The sequence below is a fragment of the Numida meleagris genome, chromosome 10 (assembly GCF_002078875.1).
Source record: "Numida meleagris isolate 19003 breed g44 Domestic line chromosome 10, NumMel1.0, whole genome shotgun sequence".
Taxonomy (NCBI): Eukaryota; Metazoa; Chordata; class Aves; order Galliformes; family Numididae; genus Numida; species Numida meleagris.
The window spans coordinates 2474543-2496132 of record NC_034418.1 but is presented as its reverse complement, the minus strand read 5'-3'; the positions used below and the strand labels follow the sequence as shown (position 1 = coordinate 2496132).

The following is a 21590-nucleotide window of genomic DNA, read 5'->3' as shown; positions in this document are numbered from 1 at the left end:
AAGGGGCAGCAGCCTGACAGGAGCTCTGGCCTAGAGACATGGTGCTATGTATTAAAATACTGTACAGTTATTTTCATCATTTTGATATTTCAGTGTAATATTATAGAAGCAGTACTAATGATGATATAAAACACAGAAAGAATCTTCTGAATCTTAAGTCACATCTTGTTCCAGATAGCAAATATGTTCAAAGAAAGGATGGCTGTGAAATTTAGACTCTACAAGAAATACCAAGCAGCGTGATACCAGATGACATCTTTTAAATATATATATAAACACATTTTTAATATAAATAAAAAGTCATACAGCATCAAGACTTCAGTAACTTTTTTTTTAATTGTCATATGAATCCAACCACTGTTCTTAACACACTATTTCTCTGTTATTTTTCTTTAGCTAATGTATTTTTACAATCTGTTTCAATTCTTCAGCCATGCTTCAGATTGCTGAAGGAATATTTGAAGTGCTGTCAAGAGCATCCACACTTGAATAAGAAAGAAAAAAAAACATTATCTTCAAATTCCTTTGCAGTTCTGTAAGATCTTTTCTGTCATTTAAACAAACTCCAAATTAGTATGACTTTATCATACATCTTAATTCTGCTAAGTACCTCATTCAAAAGCAACAATATTTTCCCTTAAAACATACGAATATCTGCCATGGAAAGATCAGAAGACTCTCATAAACTGCATATTAATTGACTAGGACTGTCTTTTTAAAACAATATGGTTTGTTTTGGGCCCATTATCACCAGAGATGGAGAATTCTCAAATTCTGTTAACTTTACAAATCAAGATTACTCAGCACTATGCAAAAGACAGTTATTTACTATCAGAATTAATGTTATATCTGCTCCTGTCCGATTACCTTAGAGACAAAGTGAACTGAGACTAACCTATGCAAGATCAACTCTTTGTCCTGGAGGAATGCAGAGACGGAGCTACGTAGCACAAAGATGCAGGATCCAAACTTATAATGTCTAGGTTATTGTTATGAGTAACACTAGTTACACTGTTCAGCAAGATATGGATAAATTACAGTAAATCCAGGATTCACTTGGCAGTTTTGTAGTACTCTGATCAGATTCCAGTACTCATTTATACTGGACATCTGGACATTCCTATTCTGCTTTGTGTGTTAAAGCCTCCTTGCGTACAATTCTGCAGAAGTATTGTGTAAACCATGCCCAGATCCATTCAGGTAGACGTTGACCCAGTGTGAACTGTGGAGAAGCACAGGGTGATAAGGGAAGAGAGAAAGAAGAAAGGGGGAAACAGATTAAGATATGTTCCATTAAATAAACAGTTTCTCAAACTACCACTAAAAGTACAACAATACCAGTATGAACACAAGCAACTAAAACTTTTAGTTAGTTGAATGCAAGGTTATTTAGCCATTTTGGAAGGAATGTGTTCACACACTTGTGTGTGTGGAGTTCACACAATGGTCAGGTTCTACAAATAAATAATGAAGTGCTTTGTTCATCAACAATACTGCCTACTTTGTTTAATTCACAAATCTTGACAGAATCCTTCCTGTTTCTTGTCTTTACTTTGGAGTAATCCACACTTCAATGCCTTCTGGCTCTATCAACTAGGTAATATCATAAAGCGATGTCAGGGCCCACCATCTTCCCCAAAATTCAAAGCCTAACATACAAAGAACCTGCTTCCATGTAGCTTAGGTTAATAATGTGCATTTTTTCCTGCATTTTTCCATCTTCCTTGCCTATCCCAAAGTAGAGATGCACTCAATAAATTAAGATTGAGCAAGAAGCTACTTTTGTTCGTAGTGGATCCAATTCCTAACTGTATTCTAATTCTAAAAATAATTATGGCCGAGTGTATGTTCTTTTAAGTGGAATGAGTGAGATAACACTGCACAATGCCTTTAGGTCCTATGGTATATGCTGTACTTTTCCAGAACACTGACATAGTTTCATTCAGACTCCTAAGGAATGAAACGGCTTATTTTTTTCATGACAAACGTTAAGTAGTTTGATAACTTCCTTTACCTGTATTGAATGCTTCCAGTAACCAGGAGTCCTTTTGGATAACCCAAGGGTAGAAATAGCGTGACTTGCGTATTCTTCAGCAGAAGGAAAAAAGAAAGATCTCTTTGATGCAATGCTACTGCATGATACCATTTTTGTAGCAATTACAAATGGGGTTAAACTCTGAATAAAAATTCCTTTTGAAGCATATTCATAATACAATGCTCTACTGAAATAGTCCAAGTAGGCCTAGAAAAACAAAAGCAGAAAAAGATATTCAGTTTTCTTTGTTTTTACAATGAAGTCCCAGTGCAGAGTTTTATTAAAACTACAGAAAAGCTGTAGCATACTTGAAACATGAAAAAGCACAAGCCTGATATCTGGGAATCAGAATGAGAAGTGAGCTTGCCTCAGTCTCACAGGTGAACAACACTGATGCCATGCTAAAGCTAGGGCTGTGCTGCATGACCACTTCTCAGAGAGAACAATTTAGACTGCTTGTGAGTGAAGGGGTTTCTGCTCCTAAATGGCCTTCCAAAAGCACTGTTCCCAACCCACTGTTGGAAAAACATCTTCTACAAATGGCTCTTACATCTACTTTAGGAAAACAACCAAAAACAAAAGCAAGCAAATCAACTACTATGAACACCCTACGCTGTTCATGCACAAGGAACCTAAAGGATGCTAGAGCAGTTTGTACCCTTTTCAGTGCTTAAGTAACTGTTCATAGACTATGCTTTAAACTGGGTTGCTGATCTAGGATCTAGATTAATGATGCTAGCTAAAGTAAGACATTTTAGTAGTTTTTATTCTTTTCCATTCATTGATATAGCTCAGGTCTACATATAGTTAGCATAACCAAGGTACAGATGCTCTGCAACAGATAGGAATCTTAAGCCAGTTTCCATACTGAAGAAAGTCTGCAAGGAGTCATACCTTGCAAGCACTTCCTTCTGCCAGGAGTAAAACCAACGACATTCCTCACAAGAGCTATCTTGGAAGAAGGCTGTACGAGGGTTGGGATCCAGAAGAGGGCAGCAACCATCTGACCAAAACAATAACTGCTGTGTTTAGACAGCTGGATCTGGAGGAGATCCTTCCACTATTTCACTTGCTTCTGTGGATTAAGTGGCAAATTATCCTGCCTAAGTCTGCATCCTCATGCACATTCACGTTTCCAGCATCACCTCGCTGAGGTCCTATTCACTACTGGCTGGCTCTCCTGAGGAAGAATAATTCTGTGGAAGTTCTTTTTAATTTCTCCCTAGACATTGTATAGACATCAGCGTTAAGAAGCATTCTGCTCCTCCTAGCTACTTGGTATTAGCTGAAGGACTGTGTTGCATTGTTTTAGGCTGTTTTTTTTGTTGTTGTTGTTTTTGGGGCTTTTTTTTTTTTTTTTTTTGCCATAGCTCTTGTTGCAGCAGTGGCTTGTCCATCATGCTACCAAATAATCAGTCTGCAAGTACATTGAGATATCTCTGCACAGTTCAGCAACAGAAGAGAGAAGAAAATCCTCAGCCTTTTAGTGGGTCAAAGAATTGCCACTACTGGCTCGTACATCATTTCTCCAAGGCAGATGACATTTCCCCTAGAAGTACTGTTATGCTGAAGTTCACACATAATCCGCATAGCAGACTTTGGTTCAAAGCCCATTACCGGTAAGGGAAAATTTGCAGCATAATACATGATATGCAAAAAAAATCCCTAGAAAACTTTCAAGAGTTTTGATATCCTTTTCTAAATGTGCTTGAAAAAAGAAAAGAAACCCACAGCCTATAATGCTTTTACTCTTCAGTGCATACCATTAAAACATCACACACCGACTTACTTTAGAGGCTCCATAGATTGTTAGCATTGGTGTTGGCTGACAACAGGAAGCAGATGAGACATTCACAATTGCACCTTTCTTCTTCTCTACCATGCCTGGCAACACGATATGCACCATCATGTTAGCAGAAGCAATATTTACGTTGATCATGTCCCACAGCATATCCTCAGACAGGTTAGTAAAATAGTCCGGGTAGGTATTAAACAGTCCTACGTTATTCACCAAAATTCCGATTTCTCTATCTTTCAGGCCCTCCTTAATGGCTTGGTAAGCCTCACGCCCCTTACTGAAGTCAGCTACTATGAAATCTGTTTCCACTTTATAAGTTTCAGATATGGTTCTAGATACAGCCTCCAGCTTCTCTTTGCTTCGGCTGATTAAGATGATATTGACACCACGTTTGGCCAGTTCTTCAGCATATGCCTTCCCAATACCATCTGTGCTACCTGTAATTAATAGAAAAAAAAAATCAGGGTAAGTCAGAACCAGTCCAGACTTCTATTTCAGCAGTGCTTTTAGTTGTAGCTTTATTCCCTTCTCTGAAGATGACATGGCACTGATTATGCTGATCTCAAAACCACAACACCAAAGATAATCATGTTATCAGCAACCTCCTGCAATCCCACATCAACACAGGTTTCATGTTGTCTGTGGCAACACCAAAGTGCTTAATAAACACAGAGTATGTCAGGTGTGTGACTTAAACCTTGTTGAAAAATTGAGCAAGGGAGCATGTGAAACTCTCATAGCAAAAACAGTACATTGGTTGCACCTCTGTCAACCAGGCCTGCCTGCCACCCCCATGGTTGCTTACAGATCCTCATGTTCCCTTATTTGTGCTTGGGACATACCTTGAAGTTTCTGAGATAAGCTGGTCTGGGATTCTTTCCCAGACAACACACTGTGTTTACCTCTCCTGAGGAACTGAATCGACTAAGGTGCTGAACATGCATCAGTACTCAGGCAAATTAACTTGTTTTCACCCTGCAGCTGTGACCTGACAGACCCCAGCTTGTGACATACAGCTCATCCAGCAAATCATATAAGCATAAGCAAATATACTGTTTCAGTCTCTTACCAGTGACCACTGCCCATCTTCCATACCGCTTGACAATATCAATCTCACCAACCAGCTTTGGAATAGCATGCAGCCTGAGCATGCTATAAGTGTCAAACACAAGAGTCACACATTTTCTGACTGTGTACCAAGCTCCAACTATAGCCAGAGCCTCGATGTAAAAACTGCAGGAACGACTGATCTCTCTGTACAGCAGGTTGAAGCGATCCACTGCAGCCATGGTGATCAGAAGTCTTAAAAGAAAAAGACACCGGCAATTATAATCTCCTCTTCAACCTTTTCAAAGCTCTGAGATTCAGCAATTCCAACTGTGCTACACCAGGGAGTGGCAACTAAACAGTTTTTACTGCAGTCCCATCAATGATGATGCAACACTAAAAATAATAGAAGTAGGGCAACTTCAGGAATCAGTCAGCAGTACCTTCTAGAAGAAAAAAAAAACAAAAACACATAATCCCTTGATAATTAGAAAAAACACATTAAATCCTCTAGATGTGAAAATATGACAAAGCTTCCACGAAGAACATGAACAACAAATATCAAAATACAGATACAGAGTAAGATCAATTTGATTATATCAAGTGCATCATCAGCAAGTTTGCAGATGACACCAAGAAGAGTGGTACAGCTGACACCATGGAAGGAAGCAATGCCATCCAGAGGGCCTGGACAGGCACAGAAAGGGGGCACACAAGAACCTAATGAGGTTCAACAAGGCCAATTGCAAGGTGTTGCACTTGGGTCGGGGCAATGCCAGGTATACAGGTCTACAGACTGGGAGAAGAATTCATTGAGAACAGCCATGATGAGAAGGACACTGGGATCCCAGTACATGAAGGGCAGAATATGAGCCACCGGTGTGCACTTGCAGCCTGGAAAGTCAATGGAATCCTGGGCTGCATCAACAGAGGGGTGACAGCAGGGCAAGGGAGGGGGTTGTCCCCTTCTACTCTGCCATCATGAGGCCCCATTTGGGCTACTATTCCCATGCCTGGGAACCCCAGTACAGGAGGGATATGGAGCTGTCAGAGCAGGTCCAGAGGAGGCCACGAAGATGATCAGACAGATGGAGCATCTCTCCTGTGAAGACAAGTTGAGAGAACTGGGCTTGTAGAGCCTGGAGAAAGCTTTGGTGAGACTTCACTGCAGCATTTCAGCACTCGAGGGGAGCTTATAAGCAGCACAAACTTTCTATATGGGTAGATAGTGACAGGACAAGAGGGAATGGCCTTAAGCTGAAAGATGGGAGATTTAGATTAGATAATGAGGAGGAAATTCTTCACTTAGAGGGCAGGAAGGCCCTGGCACTGCTGCCCAGTGAAGCTGTGGGTGCCCCATCCCTGGGGAGGTGCCCAAGGCCACATATGGGACCCGCAGCCTGAGCTGGGAGGTGGCACCCAGCCCATGGCAGGGGGTTGGAACTGGATGATCTTTAAGATCTCCTCCGACCTATGCCATTCTATGACTGTAAGAAATCATGGAAATGCCCTTTTTTTTTTTAGTACCAGCCCGTGACCCCAGACCCCTGCCCGCATCTCGCCCCTCCTCCGCCCAGCGCCGCGCCGTGGCCCTGACGGCCTGCCCCAGCCCCGGCCATACCGCGCTGCAGCACAGCGATCCCGCGCCCCACACAGCGCCGCCGTCACCAGAGTGCCGGCAGCGGCCGCGGGGCCTTATGGGCGCGCACGGCGTTGCCATGGCGGCGGCGGCCGTTGACGCGCGAGCGAGGAGGTCTCGCTCGGCCCCGGGTCCATTCCCGCTCGGTGTACAGCTTCTGTTGCCCGGGAAGGACCGCGGCCGGGCCCGGACAGGTTGCTGGCCTCGGAAACCCGGTTAGTGTCCCAGCTGCCGGCCCAGGCCGAGCTGCGGGGGCAGGTAAAGGGAACGGAGGTTTCTATGGGAGAGCTGTCTGAGGGGCTGCAGGCTGGCACTGCTTGGGGCTGTGCTGGAGCAGCGTCGCTGCCCCCCGGCCTGCCCGCCCTGACGGGAACAGCGCCTCGCTCAGCTCCTGCGGCCTTCTCATGTGCTGCTCTGTGCTGAGTGAGGTCTGCCGTGTGCCAGCCACGTTGGCAGGGTGCCCCCCAGTGAGCAGCCCTATGCTCCATAATCCCCTCATTCCGATCTCCTTTGTCTATGGCAGGTCCTCCTCCTAAAGCTTTTGGACGTAGTGTCTGGCAGTAGGGCTGTAAGCCACACACCGACCTGACACAGCTTGTCTAAATCTTGCATTTCAAAATGCAATCACGCAGCAGAAAATTGGACAGAAGCCTCGAAGGAGCAATCATTGCACCAGAGGTGTTGGGAGAGACTCTGAGCAACACTGGAAATCAAGCTGCCCACGCACAGAGTGAAGGTGGTCCTGTCAGCAGGGGTGAGCCCTGCCAGCTGTCCTGCTGGGGGGTGTTGGGGAACAGTTACTGAACTGAGTCCGTGCAACTGAGAAGTAAAGTCTGTTGCTGAATTTATTCTTTCTCCCACTGAATTCACTGAAAACCTTGCTGTAACTGAGGCTTACCACCAGCCCTTCCCTTCTGTTTCCTTTCCCTTCCTCTTCCTTTTCCTTTCCTTTCCTCCCTCTTCCCCTCCACTCCCCTCTCCCCCTGCCATTCCTTGTTTCTTTAATTTTCTTTTTCTGGTAGTATACCTTTTGTTTTGAAGTCATACATCCAGCCTGACCTCTGATTGTTCTAATTATTATCATATTTAAATGATCTGGTATAATCATCTTGTTTGCACTGTCTCTTTTTTAAGTGTCAGGACCAGAAGCACAACTACAAGGTTCTGAGCAAGAATCTGAAGAGAAAACTGTTGAAAATGCCATTACCCAGAGGCAGAGTAAAGACAGTTTGAATGACTATAGCACTGGAGACACCCTCCAAAAAGTGCAAAAAGGTAAATTTGTGGAGGAACAAGACAAACAGTTTTTGTATTGACTCTGATATACCATTATCTTGACATGTTAAAGTAGTCTTAGCATGTAAAGTAATCTTCAGTAGTCTTGTTATACTCTAATTGTTGCTAATTACGTGTAATATACAGTAGATGTCTAAGACGATAAAAACATTGGTGCCATTACTGTATTATCACTGTACATTATAATACTTAAGACTAGTGTGTTTTGCCTGACTTTCATATGTAAACAATTGCAATATTTCAGCAGTTTCTTTTATTTAGCAATTTCTAGTTATTTTTCTATTCTGCCTCCTACAGAAAGTTAAGCTTGTTTTAATTAAAAAGATCTGCAGAAATCTTGATTAGAACACAACTTTTCTTGAAATTCATATTCAAGTGCTTTTCAGTATTTCTCTGAAGTAACTGGAAATGTGACACATATTCCTCCACCCATGTTGAACTGCAACTTGTTTTCTTACAACAAAGATGTTGAAACTGAGGAGAAAGCCATCAGCTGTACTTCCAGAACAGATCAACGGAATGAACAAAAATTCGTTGGTGATCACAAGTCAGTAACCAGCTCACTCAGTCAAAAGACAGAAGAAAAGGGGGGCTGCGTAAGGTAAAATACTGTTTATTGATGGTTTTTACTTAAACCTTGGCATCATTGAAATAAATAGGAGTTTCACATTTTCACACTCTACATATTAACCTTAACTCTGGAGAATGATTTTGAAGATGAACTTCAGACTAATGAATAACTCGGGAATTGCTGATATTTCCAGCAGCTGTACTTCTTTTTTATTTAGCAAACTACCTTTTAAATATATGATGTAATCTATTTAATGGATTTTGACAAAGTTGTGCAAACTCTTGTGGGAGCAGATTTGACCATTTCTCAGTACAAATTCAAAGGATGCACTGTATTAAATGGTCTCAAGTGTAAATATTACAGTTGTCATGACAGGTTGTTTTGGTAGAGGTATGTGAAGAGACAGAGTTCCTCCAAGTTACCAGGAAGTAGGTTGGACTGTGGAAGTAGGAACAAGTGGAAGTAGGTTGAACTTCACTATCCCAGGCTAATCAGGCCAGCACACATCAAAATTAAATTCTAATGAAGAATGATGTCAGTGTGCAACAAATGCATATGATAATTAGTATTCTTAAGGAACACATTTTATGGTTCTGTAAGTTGCCTAAGGATGCTGATAATTTGATTAAATGCTACTCTAAATAGCACAATGAAAATCAGCGCAATACACTGCATGTACATAGTGTATAGTAACATACCTCGGTTCACAATGCAAGAAAACAGTACATTTTAGAGATTTTGCTCAACGTTTATAAATCCTTCATTCCTTCAGAGATTTATTTCAGGCATATTTGGCCTATGGAGCAGTAACAGGCTGACAATCATATTTTATATTGCCCCAAGAACTAGTCAGATGACTGCATTAGAGTTTTGTTCTTCAGCAGTATTGAAGTTTACAACATGGTAAATGACTATATCTAAAAGAAAAATCTCTAAAATAAAGTTCATTGTACACCTTCACTGCCTTTACTCATGGTGTTGTTTGTTTGTTTTGAAAATACCTTGTTGCCAAGGAAGTCTTAGTGTTAAAAGTTTTAGTGCTACAAATACTTAAGACCACAAATGCAAAGTTCAATCTATTAATAAGGGATTCGGAAGTGGAAAATAATTTTGGATCATATAATATCATGTTATTGCAATATTTCCTTAAGTGGAGGATGTCTACTACAAGTTATATTTTGAATGGAATTTTGTTTTAAAACGATCTAATCTTCCCAAACAGGAAAAAATCTGTATTTTCAACTTTAGAATGTTCTTACTAGATATTTTTGTGATGGGTTCCCAAGATTATTCCCTATAATGTTACAAAATTGTGTTTAGCTGTGTACACTGGCCTCCAAAAACAGTATCCAGTTTTTCTTTGTAAAATCTGTTCTAGAGAACTGTCACCTCCGTGAAACTGTCAGTGCAGTGCTTTCTAGGACAGGATCTCCGATATCTGGAAATTTATCCCTGTCCCTGCACATCTGTAGTCCTCGGCTTCTCTTGGTATCCTTTTCTGGGTTCTCACCTGCATAAATCCTCTCAGGAGTGGAACTGAATATTAAATAATTACCATTTAACTCATGCTTCTCATTTTCTGCTCTGGCATTCCTAGCCAATTATAGTGGTGTACTAAAACTTTCTTGACTGACAATCTCTCATTAAAATGTTAGGTTGATAACTATTGATTTTCTAGTCTCAAATTGTGACAGAGTCCTAGATGTTGCTTATTGGTTATGCCAGCAAAGATCGTGCACCAAAATCCTGCACCAAGATCCTGCAAAAAATGGAGGAAAGAATGGGAAAAGAAATAACCAGAGTGTAACAAAAAATCATGGTGCACCTTTTCAAGAGGATGAACTCTCTAATTCCCTACCTACTTTCTATTTTTATAGCAAAAGTAGGAAGGACCTGGTAACTGACTTCAGACGGGTAGGAATGGAAAGCAACTGTAAAAAAATCTACAGCTTTTTCACTCTGAGTATAGTCTTGTAAGCTGTAGTTATTTCTCTTGCATAAAAGAACTATAAATTATTTTGCACTGAAATCTGTTTAAAAAAAAGATTGCAGAATGTGTGCTGAAATACTTCTTTTTGTTTCTGCTTCCTATTGTTCTTTTAGAATGACAAAAAAGATTCTGCAAGACATTTGTAAGCAACACAAATTATACTTGACCCCATCCTTAAATGATACGCTTTACTTGCATTATAAAGGTAAGCTGAGGACTAGATTGTATAGAAGATTGTATAGATTTATCATTCTAAATAGTATTCTATCAGGGAATCTAGTTTATGGCTCACTGAAGTAAGGTGGATATTTAAACATTCTTTTAAATGAGAAACATGATTTAATTTGATATAATAATGTAGTTGTGAAACAAAATGAGCAAACATGAAGGTAGAAAAGTAAACTGATTATAGGCCTGATTCATTCAAGACTCATTCAAGAGATAGATAGGAATTAAGAGACACTTTTTTAGAAAACAGTAGCCTCTGAGAAATGATGTCTCAAAATACTGATCTAATTTGCATTCAGAGGAAAGTATATATAAATTTTATTTTTAAATGTGTTTGTGTAACAAAGTTGTTTACCAGGTTTTGGTACTGACAAAACAACAGTAAACACATGCTGCATGCCCTTAAATACTACTGAAAGAAAAAAAGTTGCTAGAATGGATCACCCTTTTCTGATCTCTGAGCAGTTTTTTGTATGATTATTCGGGATGGTGTAAGAATTGTTTTAAATAAACACAACATGCTAAACCTACCCTCAACATTTGACTTTATAGTTACTATTTCCTCAGTATTTGAGAATCTAAAGGGCTCCACAAGATATAGTCTGGAATAGGTACCTTATACATACATTGTCTCCCTTAATGGAAGAAACTGAATTCCTAGAAGTCTTACCATCAATTTTAATGCAAGTATTCTCACAGGCTGTTTCAGCAGCAGTGGCTTAATGAAATTTACATTTCAAATAATTTAATTTTAGCCAATGCAATTTCATTTTGAAACATCTTTTTTTTTCTGCAGGATTTGACCGCCTGGAGAATCTTGAAGAGTATACTGGATTGAAGTGTTTATGGCTGGAATGCAATGGCTTAACAAAAATTGAGAATTTGGAGGCTCTGACAGAGTTGCGCTGCCTCTACTTGCAGCTCAATTTAATTAACAGAATTGAAAACTTGGAATCCTTACAAAAGCTGGATTCCCTCAATATAAGTAACAACTATGTCAAGACCATTGAAAATCTCTGTAAGAACAGAAAAGACATTTTAAGTTACAAGAAGCCCATATTCATAGGATTTAACAGTAGTTTGATTTTTTAATTATTATTACTTATATCAAAATGTTGTACAATATCCAATACCAAAGTCCACAAGGCTACTATCAACAAGTCAAACCTATGTATTTTAGTTTAGTAGTTCTGCAGTTTAAATATCTGAGTAAACAGAAAACATAATAACTACTTAAATACAAAGAGCCAGAACAATTTAGTATTTCCTCACTTCTTAATACCATCTCAGTGCTTCTCTGTTTTGCAGACAGGCTGTCAATCTGTGTTTTACCATTTACTTTGCAGTTACAGTGTGCTTTGGCAGTTGAAGAAGTGATACCAAATCTTTCACATCTGTTAAAGGACATATTTTCCTTTATGTACATTAAGAGTAATCTAAAACAGAAGTGTTTGTTTTTGTGTAACTGACTAGTTTGAAACATGAATTAACAAGAACCAACCAGCATTAAAACAAATAACTATTTTTCTTGAGGTGAGGAAAGCACCTTTGGAGGCATAGCTAAAAATACATACAAGCAGAACAACAAACTCAGAAAAAAGCTGCCCACATTTCAATATAAGCAGTGATGTTGAAAATTCTACTTGCTCCAGAAAATCTTCTGTGAAGCAGTGACTCTTACCTTTCTTTTCATTGTGTTCTTTTTGTCTGACAGCTTGTCTGAAAGTCCTGAACACTCTGCAGATTGCTCACAATAAGTTAGAAACAGTGGAAGACATACAACACTTGCAAGAATGCCCAAGTATTTCTGTTCTTGATCTTTCCCACAACAACTTAAGTGATCCAAATATTATAACTATTCTGGAGACAATGCCTAATTTGGTAAGCCGAATACAGCTGAGGGTATGGATTAAGTATATGGATGAATCCTATAAAGTTGTTTTGTCAGGTCGTCCAACACATAATGGGTCATGGTCTAAAATAAGTGTTATTAAACATTATTAGCCCTTTTTTTACATTCCTTACAACAACTAAGATGTTTTATTCAACATTTGTTTTTGAAAGGGTGGAGACTGCGTATCCAAGTTGTATGGTTTTTGTTTGTTAGATTGTTAGTTTGTTTGCAGCTCAACTTTAAAAATTATTTTCCTGTTTCTCCAGCATGTGCTGAATTTAATGGGAAATCAAGTGATTAAGAAAATCGCTAATTATAGAAAAACACTTACTGTTCGACTAAAACAGCTAACGTATCTGGATGACAGACCAGTATTCCCAAAGGACAGGTAAGAAACAGAGGCATCTTCTTTACACAGCAGAAAGGCTCAAATGATCTTACGTCTATTTTTTTATAAATATTTTCATGGAAGGAAAGGAAGACTGGTTTAATTTATTGAGGGCAGGTAACTTTCATTACAATAGAATTATACTACAAAGTTTACATCTACATACCTTAAAAAAAAAGATTATTAGGTATTGAATAGAATTGTTCTACAAAAAGTCTGCAGACTGCAGAATCAAATCCTTATTTCAGCGGAAACGGAGCAGGTGTCTGGGAAAGCAGAGCCATGATCACCACTCCTTATGGATCTCTAGTGTTATAATCACTGGTGCATAGATAATTTTGTTTCTTTTGTTGCAGTTCAGCTTGCAAGAAAAGATGCATGTGAAGCCCTGTTGCATGGGGGATTGCCATTGCTATCTGCCTTTTCTCTGTTGAAGATACTTTGTGCTGTTACAAACTATTTTAAATTTATCTTCTGTCAGAGAGACGAGCTTTTTGGCTGTGTTACAGTGAGCTCTTTTCTTTTCCATAGAGCCTGTGCGGAAGCCTGGGCTGTTGGAGGGATTGAAGCTGAGAAGGCCGAAAGGGAAAAATGGGAAACTAGAGAGAGAAAAAAAATCCAAGATAGCATTGATGCTTTAGCAGCAATCAGGCAAAAAGCAGAGGAAAGGAAAACACAGAAATATGTAGAAGGAAGAGGTGCAGGTGCAAAACATGGAAATGAAGGTGCAACAGACACCGTAGAAGGTTTGTGGTTAATATTTTGGATGTTTCTGTCACAGCTTTTCCAGCTGTTGTGCTCTACACCAGAGGACCAGATGCTAGTCAGGGCAGTAGTGGTTGCAGTAAATATTCATGAGCGGAGGCAGGTAGCAACCCAAACGCTGTATTTCCCCACGATTCAAAATGAGCTGGATTGAGGCACCTAGGCTCCAGGAGCCCACATTACAACCGCACATTAACCACAAGTCCACGTCCAGATACCCCTGTACTGCTGCTTTTATTAGCAGTAAGTGCTTCAACCTAGAGCCTATCCGCTGCAGTGGTAACACAGGTAATTTGAGGAAGGTCTTTAATTAGTTAAGGTTTCACTTAACTGCCCTTTTCTGTGCCACTAATTTTCCTGTCACATTATTCAAGATAGAATAAATTTATGACTGCTGATAATCTGCAGCCTAACCTTTTGAAGGACACTATGCATGTTTCAGGATAAACAAGGCCGAAGCCAAATGATAAGGGAGTACTACAGTGCAGAGAAGTATTTGTGTAGTGTGTTTTGGCATTTTATAGGCTCTGAAGTCAGACACAGTTGACTAACAAGTTTTGCAATTAGCTGGTAGATTGCATAAAGTAGATGATAACTTCAGCAGCTGATACTGATCTATCAAAATGCACAAGTGTATATTTAAATGTAGTGAGTCCTCCCAAATTTAAATATAAATATAACACAGTAATTTACCGTATTGTGCTCTCTAGCTGAGATTTTGCTGGAGAACTGTAGATGCAGGGGAATTGAGATGGGAAAACCCACAGCAGTGCCACAATGCTAGGAAGACTGCTGATTTGTGAATAGCTGCTCAAGCAAGCTAGGAGCTTTTGATGTGTATTTTGGGCTATCCTATTAAGAGCATATGCAGTTTGGATATTTAGAATAAGTAATGACGGATTATCTCAGAAGTTCTAGTGAACTCATTTCTTCTGTAGGAGCATCTGCAAATCCAGGTAACAGTGATGGAAATTATAATACATCAGAGATATCAACTCTATCAGAACAGCAAGAAACTCAAGAGAAGACTGAGAAATTTGGAAATGAAAGTTTTGATGCTCATGATGATGTGAAAACACCCCTAATGGACAGGGGAGATAACACCGACTTCCTATCTGGAAGGATTACTGCAAGAATTCAAGAGGATGCACATGAATCAAATTCTAACAAATGCTTAGACTCCAACAGGAAGATGGATGGTAACGTACACAGTGAAGAATCAAACCAAACTGGGGAAGTACAGATGATAAGCCCAACAGACTCAGTACAGCTCCCCTCTGCTGGGATTCCAAACAGCTGATTCATTGCTAAGAACAGCCTATTAGATTTCTGTAGCAATGAGTTGGAAAGCAAGTAATTCTGAGTAAAATATTATTTTAATATGACAAAAAAAAAGCTATTCTGAGTGCCCAGTCTACAGCTTCTGATACATGAAAGTGGGATTCTACTTCGTGTATGTGCTAGATTTAATGACAGCACAGGAGAGCTTACAGGCTTCCCTTGCTCCTACAAACTGTGTGGTGTTTCTGCCAGCAAAAGCTGGACATCACTCAAGAGGCAGCTCTGTACCTTCACATATGGTATACTTTTTTTACATAAATATATGGAATACGTTATTGAAAAGTACAAATATTTATAAAATGTAAAGAAGACCAAGATTATGACAAAGCACTGGATTCAGCTGTTTGCTTCTACAGTGCTCAGTTTTGCAACATACGAAGTCTTTTATTGTTAGTTCTCTGCAACTAGCTATTTTTATTTCTTAGACCTTCCAAGAGAGAAGAAAGCTTCTCAAAGGGCTGTGGTTCCTGAGCTGGGTGAATGTGCTGAAATCGAACAGATCAAACTTGAGGCACCAGAGAAACTTCGTCTTGATGTATGTATTAGATTCAGATTTTGGTTTGGTCATTATCTACTCCCAAATTATTTACTGTTACATTCTGGCTAAATAAAATATATGGCCAGATTTCTAGGTAAGATCCACTATTAGGAAAAGTAGGAGAAAACAAAGAAAAATAATAAAGTGGAAAGAATTTACCACATTTACCAAAGTCTATTTTGTCCTTTGGCCATAGATCACCACAAGTTGACCTGGGTCTATGATTTCTCTGTGGAGAGAGTTAGCGAGGGCTTTTGTTTGAAAAACAGAAATCACAATAGAAAGAATCCAGGGAGTAAATATGTCCTGCTAAGGAAAACTCCAATTAAATATTCATTTGAAAAGATAAAGAAACAATCGCAGGAAAAACACGGGGAACACATAGCCACCCAGTTAGTGTCAATGTTAGCTAGCAATATTAGATATTATAATTAGTTCTCAAAATAATGCTTACAAGCATATTTCCAGGAAAAGCAGAATGTGCATGGTTCAGGTAGGTAATAAGGGATTAGCATTTCTAATGCATTCTTCTGTTTTCTAAGATTTTTATCTGATGAGGCAAACATTTAAACATTTCATCGCATTTAGCCATGAAGACGAGTGTGACCACTGAGAAATGCAGTTTGAGTGCAAAGCACTATTATTTGATATATTGAATAGTAGTTAGAACACTACTGCTAAACTGACAGTGTCAGATTATGACACAACAGTAAGCTCTTTATCTTACGATTTTCCAGAGAACTTAATATCTCTTGTGTGACATCGGTAACTGAATTCTTACTGAAATGCTTTAGAAGAGTCAGTTACATCTCTTCTGAGCTCTTAACGTTCCAGGAAAAAGAAACATTTCTGTAAGGCTCAGCACATTGCTTCAGTTGAGGGTTTATTGCTGCGTCTTCCCATTCAGGTGTTTTTGATAACAGACCTAACAAGGATAGTGGAGAGAACGGGCAGCAATTCCAAGTATATTCAGTATCATTTTCATAAGCAGATCCCGCAGGACTGAAATACAAGCTCTTTTCTTGGTGCTATATGGCACTATTGCATAACATGGTATAAAAGAAATGGTTCAGCATGCCTACATGGAGTTTCTTTCAACACATTAGAATATTCCTACTTCTTATTCTACAGAAGGGAAAAAAAAATCACATATTAATACACATTTCAGTGTTCTATGCTATGCCATTCTACAAACAATATTTAACAATGTCAAGAGCTTCTGGCAGCAGCCTCCAATACTTACGCTATTGCAGATTTTCCGGAGACATTTAGCACTGACATAGCAGGGGATGGCTGTGAAGATGCTGTAAATGAGAATCTCTGAAGCAGCACTGTAGTCTTTATTTGTATACTGGAGTCTGTAGACAGCCTCAGTAGTAATATAAGGGAGAAGAGTGGGGGAGGATTTGTGATGCAGTGGATCTGACATCCCTTTGTTAAGCAGAAACAAGCCAAACGTGCACGAACTGGTTTTCATGCATAATCTTTGGCAGTGTTTGAACTAACAGCTGTTTCCCTTCTGACGCCAAACTCTTCTCAGTAACAGTTGCCTCCAAATCTTAATCCATACATTTTTCATTTTTTTCTTCTAAAACGATGTGAATTCAGGACATGCTACACTAGCCACAACCACATCAGGAAACAGAAGTTTTATTTGTTTTATTTCTGTAGTAGTCTTCACACAACAAGACTGTACAGATCAGATGTTCCCAATGCTGCTATGCCAAGTAAATAGCTATACAAAACTAGTCAGCTCTAAAACATCTTTCTAAAGGAGATGCTTTTACCAGTATTAGTTTGCACTGAGAAACTGCTAAAAAGGCATTACGTTCTACCTGTCATTTTGTATTTCCACCCTCTATTTTTGCTTTCATTGTCAACAACTGGCATGTGTTTTAGAAAATGTTTTCTAATGGAAACCTGAAAGGACTGATCCTGTCCAAGGGGAAACAATTCTCAGCAAGTTTGCAGTTCCACTTCCTTAATTACATCGCATTCACAGTAAACATTGTTTTATTAGTTGTATTTAGGTTAACAAAATTTCCTGATAAACTGTTTCAGAAGGACAAAAGGTCTTGTTTTGTCTGTTACCAGAAAAATGAATTACAGTTAAGTTTAAGTCTATTGATAGATAACAGAGAGCCAAGAGATGTAAACCACATTTCCTTTTAAAATCTTGTTAGTGTCTTCTTGTCTATCCATTTTTCTTCCTCTTTTTTCTCTTTCCTTTTTTTTTTTCATAGTCAAACAGCATAGTAGAAAAGAGCATTCCACTTGACGTTAAGTTTATCGCTTTCCCATTTACTATTTCTGGAAATAGATAAATTGTCTGTTTCCCACACGTTTAACAGAGAAAACTGTCATCCTGGAGAGCATGGCAGTCCAGTTTTTCTATTTGTGGCCCCTTATCTGGAAGGGCATTGCATTAAAAATATTCCCAGGAAGATAAAGATCTCATATGTTATTCATTGGAGCTAGCTTTTCCCACTGACTTTGTGATTGTCTTCAGGAACTACCTGATTTAGAAGACATAGACGTAAATGAATTTCCTCCAGAAGAGGAAATTTTTATTCAAAAGGTAAGATCCTTAATAATCCCACTGATGAAGTTTGCCTCACTAATGTTTTGTGAAAAGAAGGTATTCTAAGTTGTGAAATGCTGTTTTGAGAGATGCAATTGGTTGTGTATTTATAAACTAAAATGGATGTTTAGGCAGATCTTCTTTATCCCCTTGTAAATTTTCTTTTAGTTTGATTTTTTTTTAATTTTTGCATTGTAAAAATTGGAGAATGAAAAACTAAAAGCAAGTAATGTGACAGTTAAATAAGATTAATTTCTTAGAATATAGTTTTTTAATGAAGATTACTCGTAAAGTATACTTTACTAGTACTAATAAGCTGAATAAAAGTAAACCTTTCATCTTAAAATGCAGAGGTCAAAACTCTTTTGCTTCCCTTTAAACTAGAGATACAATGCTGGCGCTGCAGCCCCTTTGGTCCATGCCCGTATGAGCATTGTGCTATGCTCAAACTAATCTGTTAGACAAGACTATAGACAGAAACAGAAGAGGAAAAAGAAAAGTAAAACAACAAAGATTAAAAGCATAGCTTTGATTCTTGTGCTAGTGGTGGCTCATACTTGTCGTGCTGGAAATAGGCTGATACAGTATGCAGTTCTGCAATAGCTTGGAGGGACTTGTAAAATTTTGTGTAAGGCATGAGTTTCGTTGGCTCTTCTGGTCACATGCTTTACCAATGTTGCAAAATGTCTTGGCCAACAAAGCCTCCAATTAAATAGAAGATAAGGAATAGAGCAAGGGATGAAGAGGATTAATAAAGCATACGTTTGCAACTTTCACACTCCCCAGGGTGTTTGGTTCTTAAATGACGTTAGATAAAGATGTTAGATCTCTATGGGTAGTGTCTGGTAAGTCTTATTTTAAAAAGAGCACTAGCAAGGTTCAGTATATTGTGTAAGTAAGTCATGCAAGCATTGCTCACAGTGGTGAAATGTAGACCTCTCAGTCTTGGTCCTGCTGCTTTACTGCCCAAACCCTCCACTTCAGAATAAATTCTTTAGGAGAAATCCAGCCTTGAATTCCCATAACCTCTTAGTTAAGGTCATTTCCTGAACATTGGAAGTGTCAAAGTTCAATTCTTGTTGTGGTTAAGGTAAAATGATAGATCTGAGCCCATGAATCCTCTTGCCCTTGTCAATGACGTGCTCTTGAAGTATGTGCTTTTGGGTTTTTGTTTTTATTCAGTCTGATATAAAAAGAAATTTGCGTTCAGGTTGGATCAGTACCAACCAGCATGGTGTAAATCAAAGGACCATACTACTCTGATCTGGTCTACTCAATTAGGATCCTTTGTGTTTTTTAATATAATGCTCATATTCATTTTGGTACGATGAATTGGAAAAGAAAAAAAATTTAGAGGCTACACGTTGCTGAATTGCTGGAAGATGACCTTTTTTTTTCTTTTGTGAATGATTAGTAGCTTACAGTCAGCTCATGGCTAATGTCTGACATAGTTAATCCAAGGTCAATTTGCAAAGAAGCAGAGCTATGGGTATGAAGCAGATCTTCTGTAAATTTTGGGAGAAAAATCACATCAAGACTAGCAATAGATGTATGGATTCAAGGGATATTTACATTTTTTTGTTGTTACATCTAGCAGAATAATATTTTCAATTACATTTTCTACCTTTACAGGAAGAATATAACCCAAAGATTGAAATAATTTCTGAAATGACAAATGATGGTGATTCTGCGTTGGAGGAAAACAATAAAACCACATTTGAGGACTCAGTAGGAGAAGGTGCAACATCTATTTTCTCAAATGCGCGTAAGATCCATAAAGAGCAAGAAAAGGAGTGCTTTAGACCCCTTGTTAAAGAATTCTTTACAGAGCCTTCACAATCAGAGGGATACTTGGAGAGCAAAGACAAACCAGCTAACCCGTGTAAAGTCTTGATACAGGAGATCATCACCCAACCTACTGATAACCTACTGTTGTCATCAGTCTGCAATCAGCCAGATGACCCCAGCCCATGGGGAGGGGACAGTAAAATCACCATTGCTTGCCCTGGTAAGACTACAGCAATACAATTAATCACAGAGAAAAATGGGTAGCACATTTACACTAACTTTAAGGATGCGTTTAGCTCTTGCGGAAAAAAAACAACTTTTAGTCCACCATATTACTTAACAATCACCTCTTCCTTTTATTTATATGGGAATCCTAATCAATTAAAAATTAAAACATTCTCTTTTTTTTTTTACACAGAAGTCATTGCTGTGTTTAATTTAAATGGTTTTTAAAAACTGGGTTCTACACTTCTATTTCCAGTATTAGAGATCACCAGCGAGTTTCACCTGCCTTTAACTTGCCTTTTAACAGGGCACAGTAGTGATGGAGAAGTACAGTTGCTGGCTGAAGGTGAAGGACATCTCCATGAACCTCCTGACGACATGGACAGAGAGAGGGGATTAGATTAATTGCTTTCAATAGAACAGACCATATCTGGAGCATCGTGCCTGCCTGACTGCGTACAGTCATTCTCAAGATGCAAAGTTCAGCAATGGGACCACTTTTTAAAATAGACCTAACACTTATAAAAACCCACTGCCTTCAACATGAGTGTTTCAGTCAGTAAGAGCTGATGTGCCTCTAACATGTGACGATTAGGGCAGATAAAGCCCTCGTGTTCCCCCTTCCAAAAGTGCTGGAAATCCCTCATCTCTTTGAGGCAGCTTTCTAGCTGCACCACCAGTAAAAGCGAGGGCACTTGTGTTTTAAGGTTAAATTCCATTCTGTCATGTCCTTTTCTTTTCTTTGGATTCTTCTAGAAATGGTTCTTATATAACTTATTGTTTCGTTACTTACATAGTTTCAATCCATATTGTAACATGTTTCTGTCATTTGAACTAAATAAAGATTCTACTTGTAACCTGTCATCTCACCAATACATGTCGTACTGGGTAGATTATAATGACAAGCCAAGATTTTAAGGATCAAATATTCATAGACATTATGATAGTTTATGCAAAAACAAATGTAGAAATAATGACCGTACATGGAAAATACGGTTTTAGTTTTTAAGGTAATCTGTGGTGCAGCATCTACTTATGACTGCCATTTTCATGTTTTTTTCTCTTGACAACAAATGAAACAAAAATAGCCATCCAGTCAATGGTAGATAATTTGGTTATTAAAAAACAGACCAAGGGAATTCTTCTGTCAGTAGCTTCTCTTTTACTCCATGGTGGTAGTTTTGTGCCATGTGCAATGGAAGAGCAGCGACTCCCAAAAGGTTCTCTTTCCCAACAACCCCTCTCCTTTTTTACTTTCCTTCTGCCCCTTCTGAAGTAGAGAACAAAATTCAAGGAAGTGAGGATCATTGGAGGCTGGTGCTTTCTCTATGTCACCACAATAATAATAATAAATTTGAGGAAATGGCCAACTCCAGGCCAATTCTGCTGCTGTGGTATTCATTGCTCACATTTTCCTAACATGAGAGTGGTCACTGTACACTGCTTAGTGGCAGGATAAAGGAGGT

General features: G+C 38.8%; 2 protein-coding genes across 9 annotated transcripts; one reads left to right on the top strand and one right to left on the bottom strand.

The window, feature by feature from the left end:
* Window positions 318-17658, bottom strand: HSDL1 (hydroxysteroid dehydrogenase like 1). Of its 4 annotated transcripts, XR_002442218.1 has the most exons (6): window positions 16774-17658; window positions 4903-5135; window positions 3825-4270; window positions 2015-2242; window positions 896-1222; window positions 318-484 (listed from the first exon to the last, which is right to left on the bottom strand). XR_002442218.1 is itself a non-coding variant. In XM_021408628.1 (5 exons), exons 1-5 carry the CDS (start codon window positions 16809-16811, stop codon window positions 1121-1123), a joined length of 1047 nt encoding a protein of 348 aa, XP_021264303.1. In that variant the 5' UTR covers window positions 16812-17658; the 3' UTR covers window positions 318-1120. The 4 variants fall into 4 exon arrangements, 3 of the variants coding, with proteins under 3 accessions (XP_021264303.1, XP_021264304.1, XP_021264305.1); XM_021408628.1 differs by having other exon boundaries at window positions 318-1222; XM_021408629.1 differs by lacking the exon at window positions 16774-17658 and adding an exon at window positions 6502-6624 and having other exon boundaries at window positions 318-1222.
* DNAAF1 (dynein axonemal assembly factor 1) lies at window positions 6555-20997 on the top strand. Of its 5 annotated transcripts, none has more exons than XM_021408626.1 (14): window positions 6593-6734; window positions 7043-7255; window positions 7654-7794; window positions 8281-8416; window positions 10490-10581; window positions 11401-11622; window positions 12319-12485; window positions 12765-12886; window positions 13418-13632; window positions 14590-14850; window positions 15418-15527; window positions 18040-18108; window positions 19744-20119; window positions 20432-20997. In XM_021408626.1, exons 2-14 carry the CDS (start codon window positions 7138-7140, stop codon window positions 20527-20529), a joined length of 2127 nt encoding a protein of 708 aa, XP_021264301.1. In that variant the 5' UTR covers window positions 6593-6734; window positions 7043-7137; the 3' UTR covers window positions 20530-20997. The 5 variants fall into 5 exon arrangements, with proteins under 5 accessions (XP_021264298.1, XP_021264301.1, XP_021264299.1 ...); XM_021408624.1 differs by having other exon boundaries at window positions 7043-7273; XM_021408625.1 differs by having other exon boundaries at window positions 6631-6777; window positions 7043-7273.

Coding starts and splice junctions, on each gene's coding strand:
- DNAAF1 (XM_021408623.1), top strand. CDS start 6,578: ATGGGCGCGCACGGCGTTGCCATGGCGGCGGCGGCCGTTGACGCGCGA. Junction 12,486..12,764: donor TGGAGACAATGCCTAATTTG/GTAAGCCGAATA, acceptor CTGTTTCTCCAG/CATGTGCTGAATTTAATGGG. Junction 15,528..18,039: donor CAGAGAAACTTCGTCTTGAT/GTATGTATTAGA, acceptor GATTGTCTTCAG/GAACTACCTGATTTAGAAGA.
- HSDL1 (XM_021408628.1), bottom strand. CDS start 16,811: ATGTCAGTGCTAAATGTCTCCGGAAAATCTGCAATAGC. Junction 4,271..4,902: donor AAGATGGGCAGTGGTCACTG/GTAAGAGACTGA, acceptor TATTAATTACAG/GTAGCACAGATGGTATTGGG. Junction 2,243..3,824: donor CAATCTATGGAGCCTCTAAA/GTAAGTCGGTGT, acceptor TTGTTTTTCTAG/GCCTACTTGGACTATTTCAG.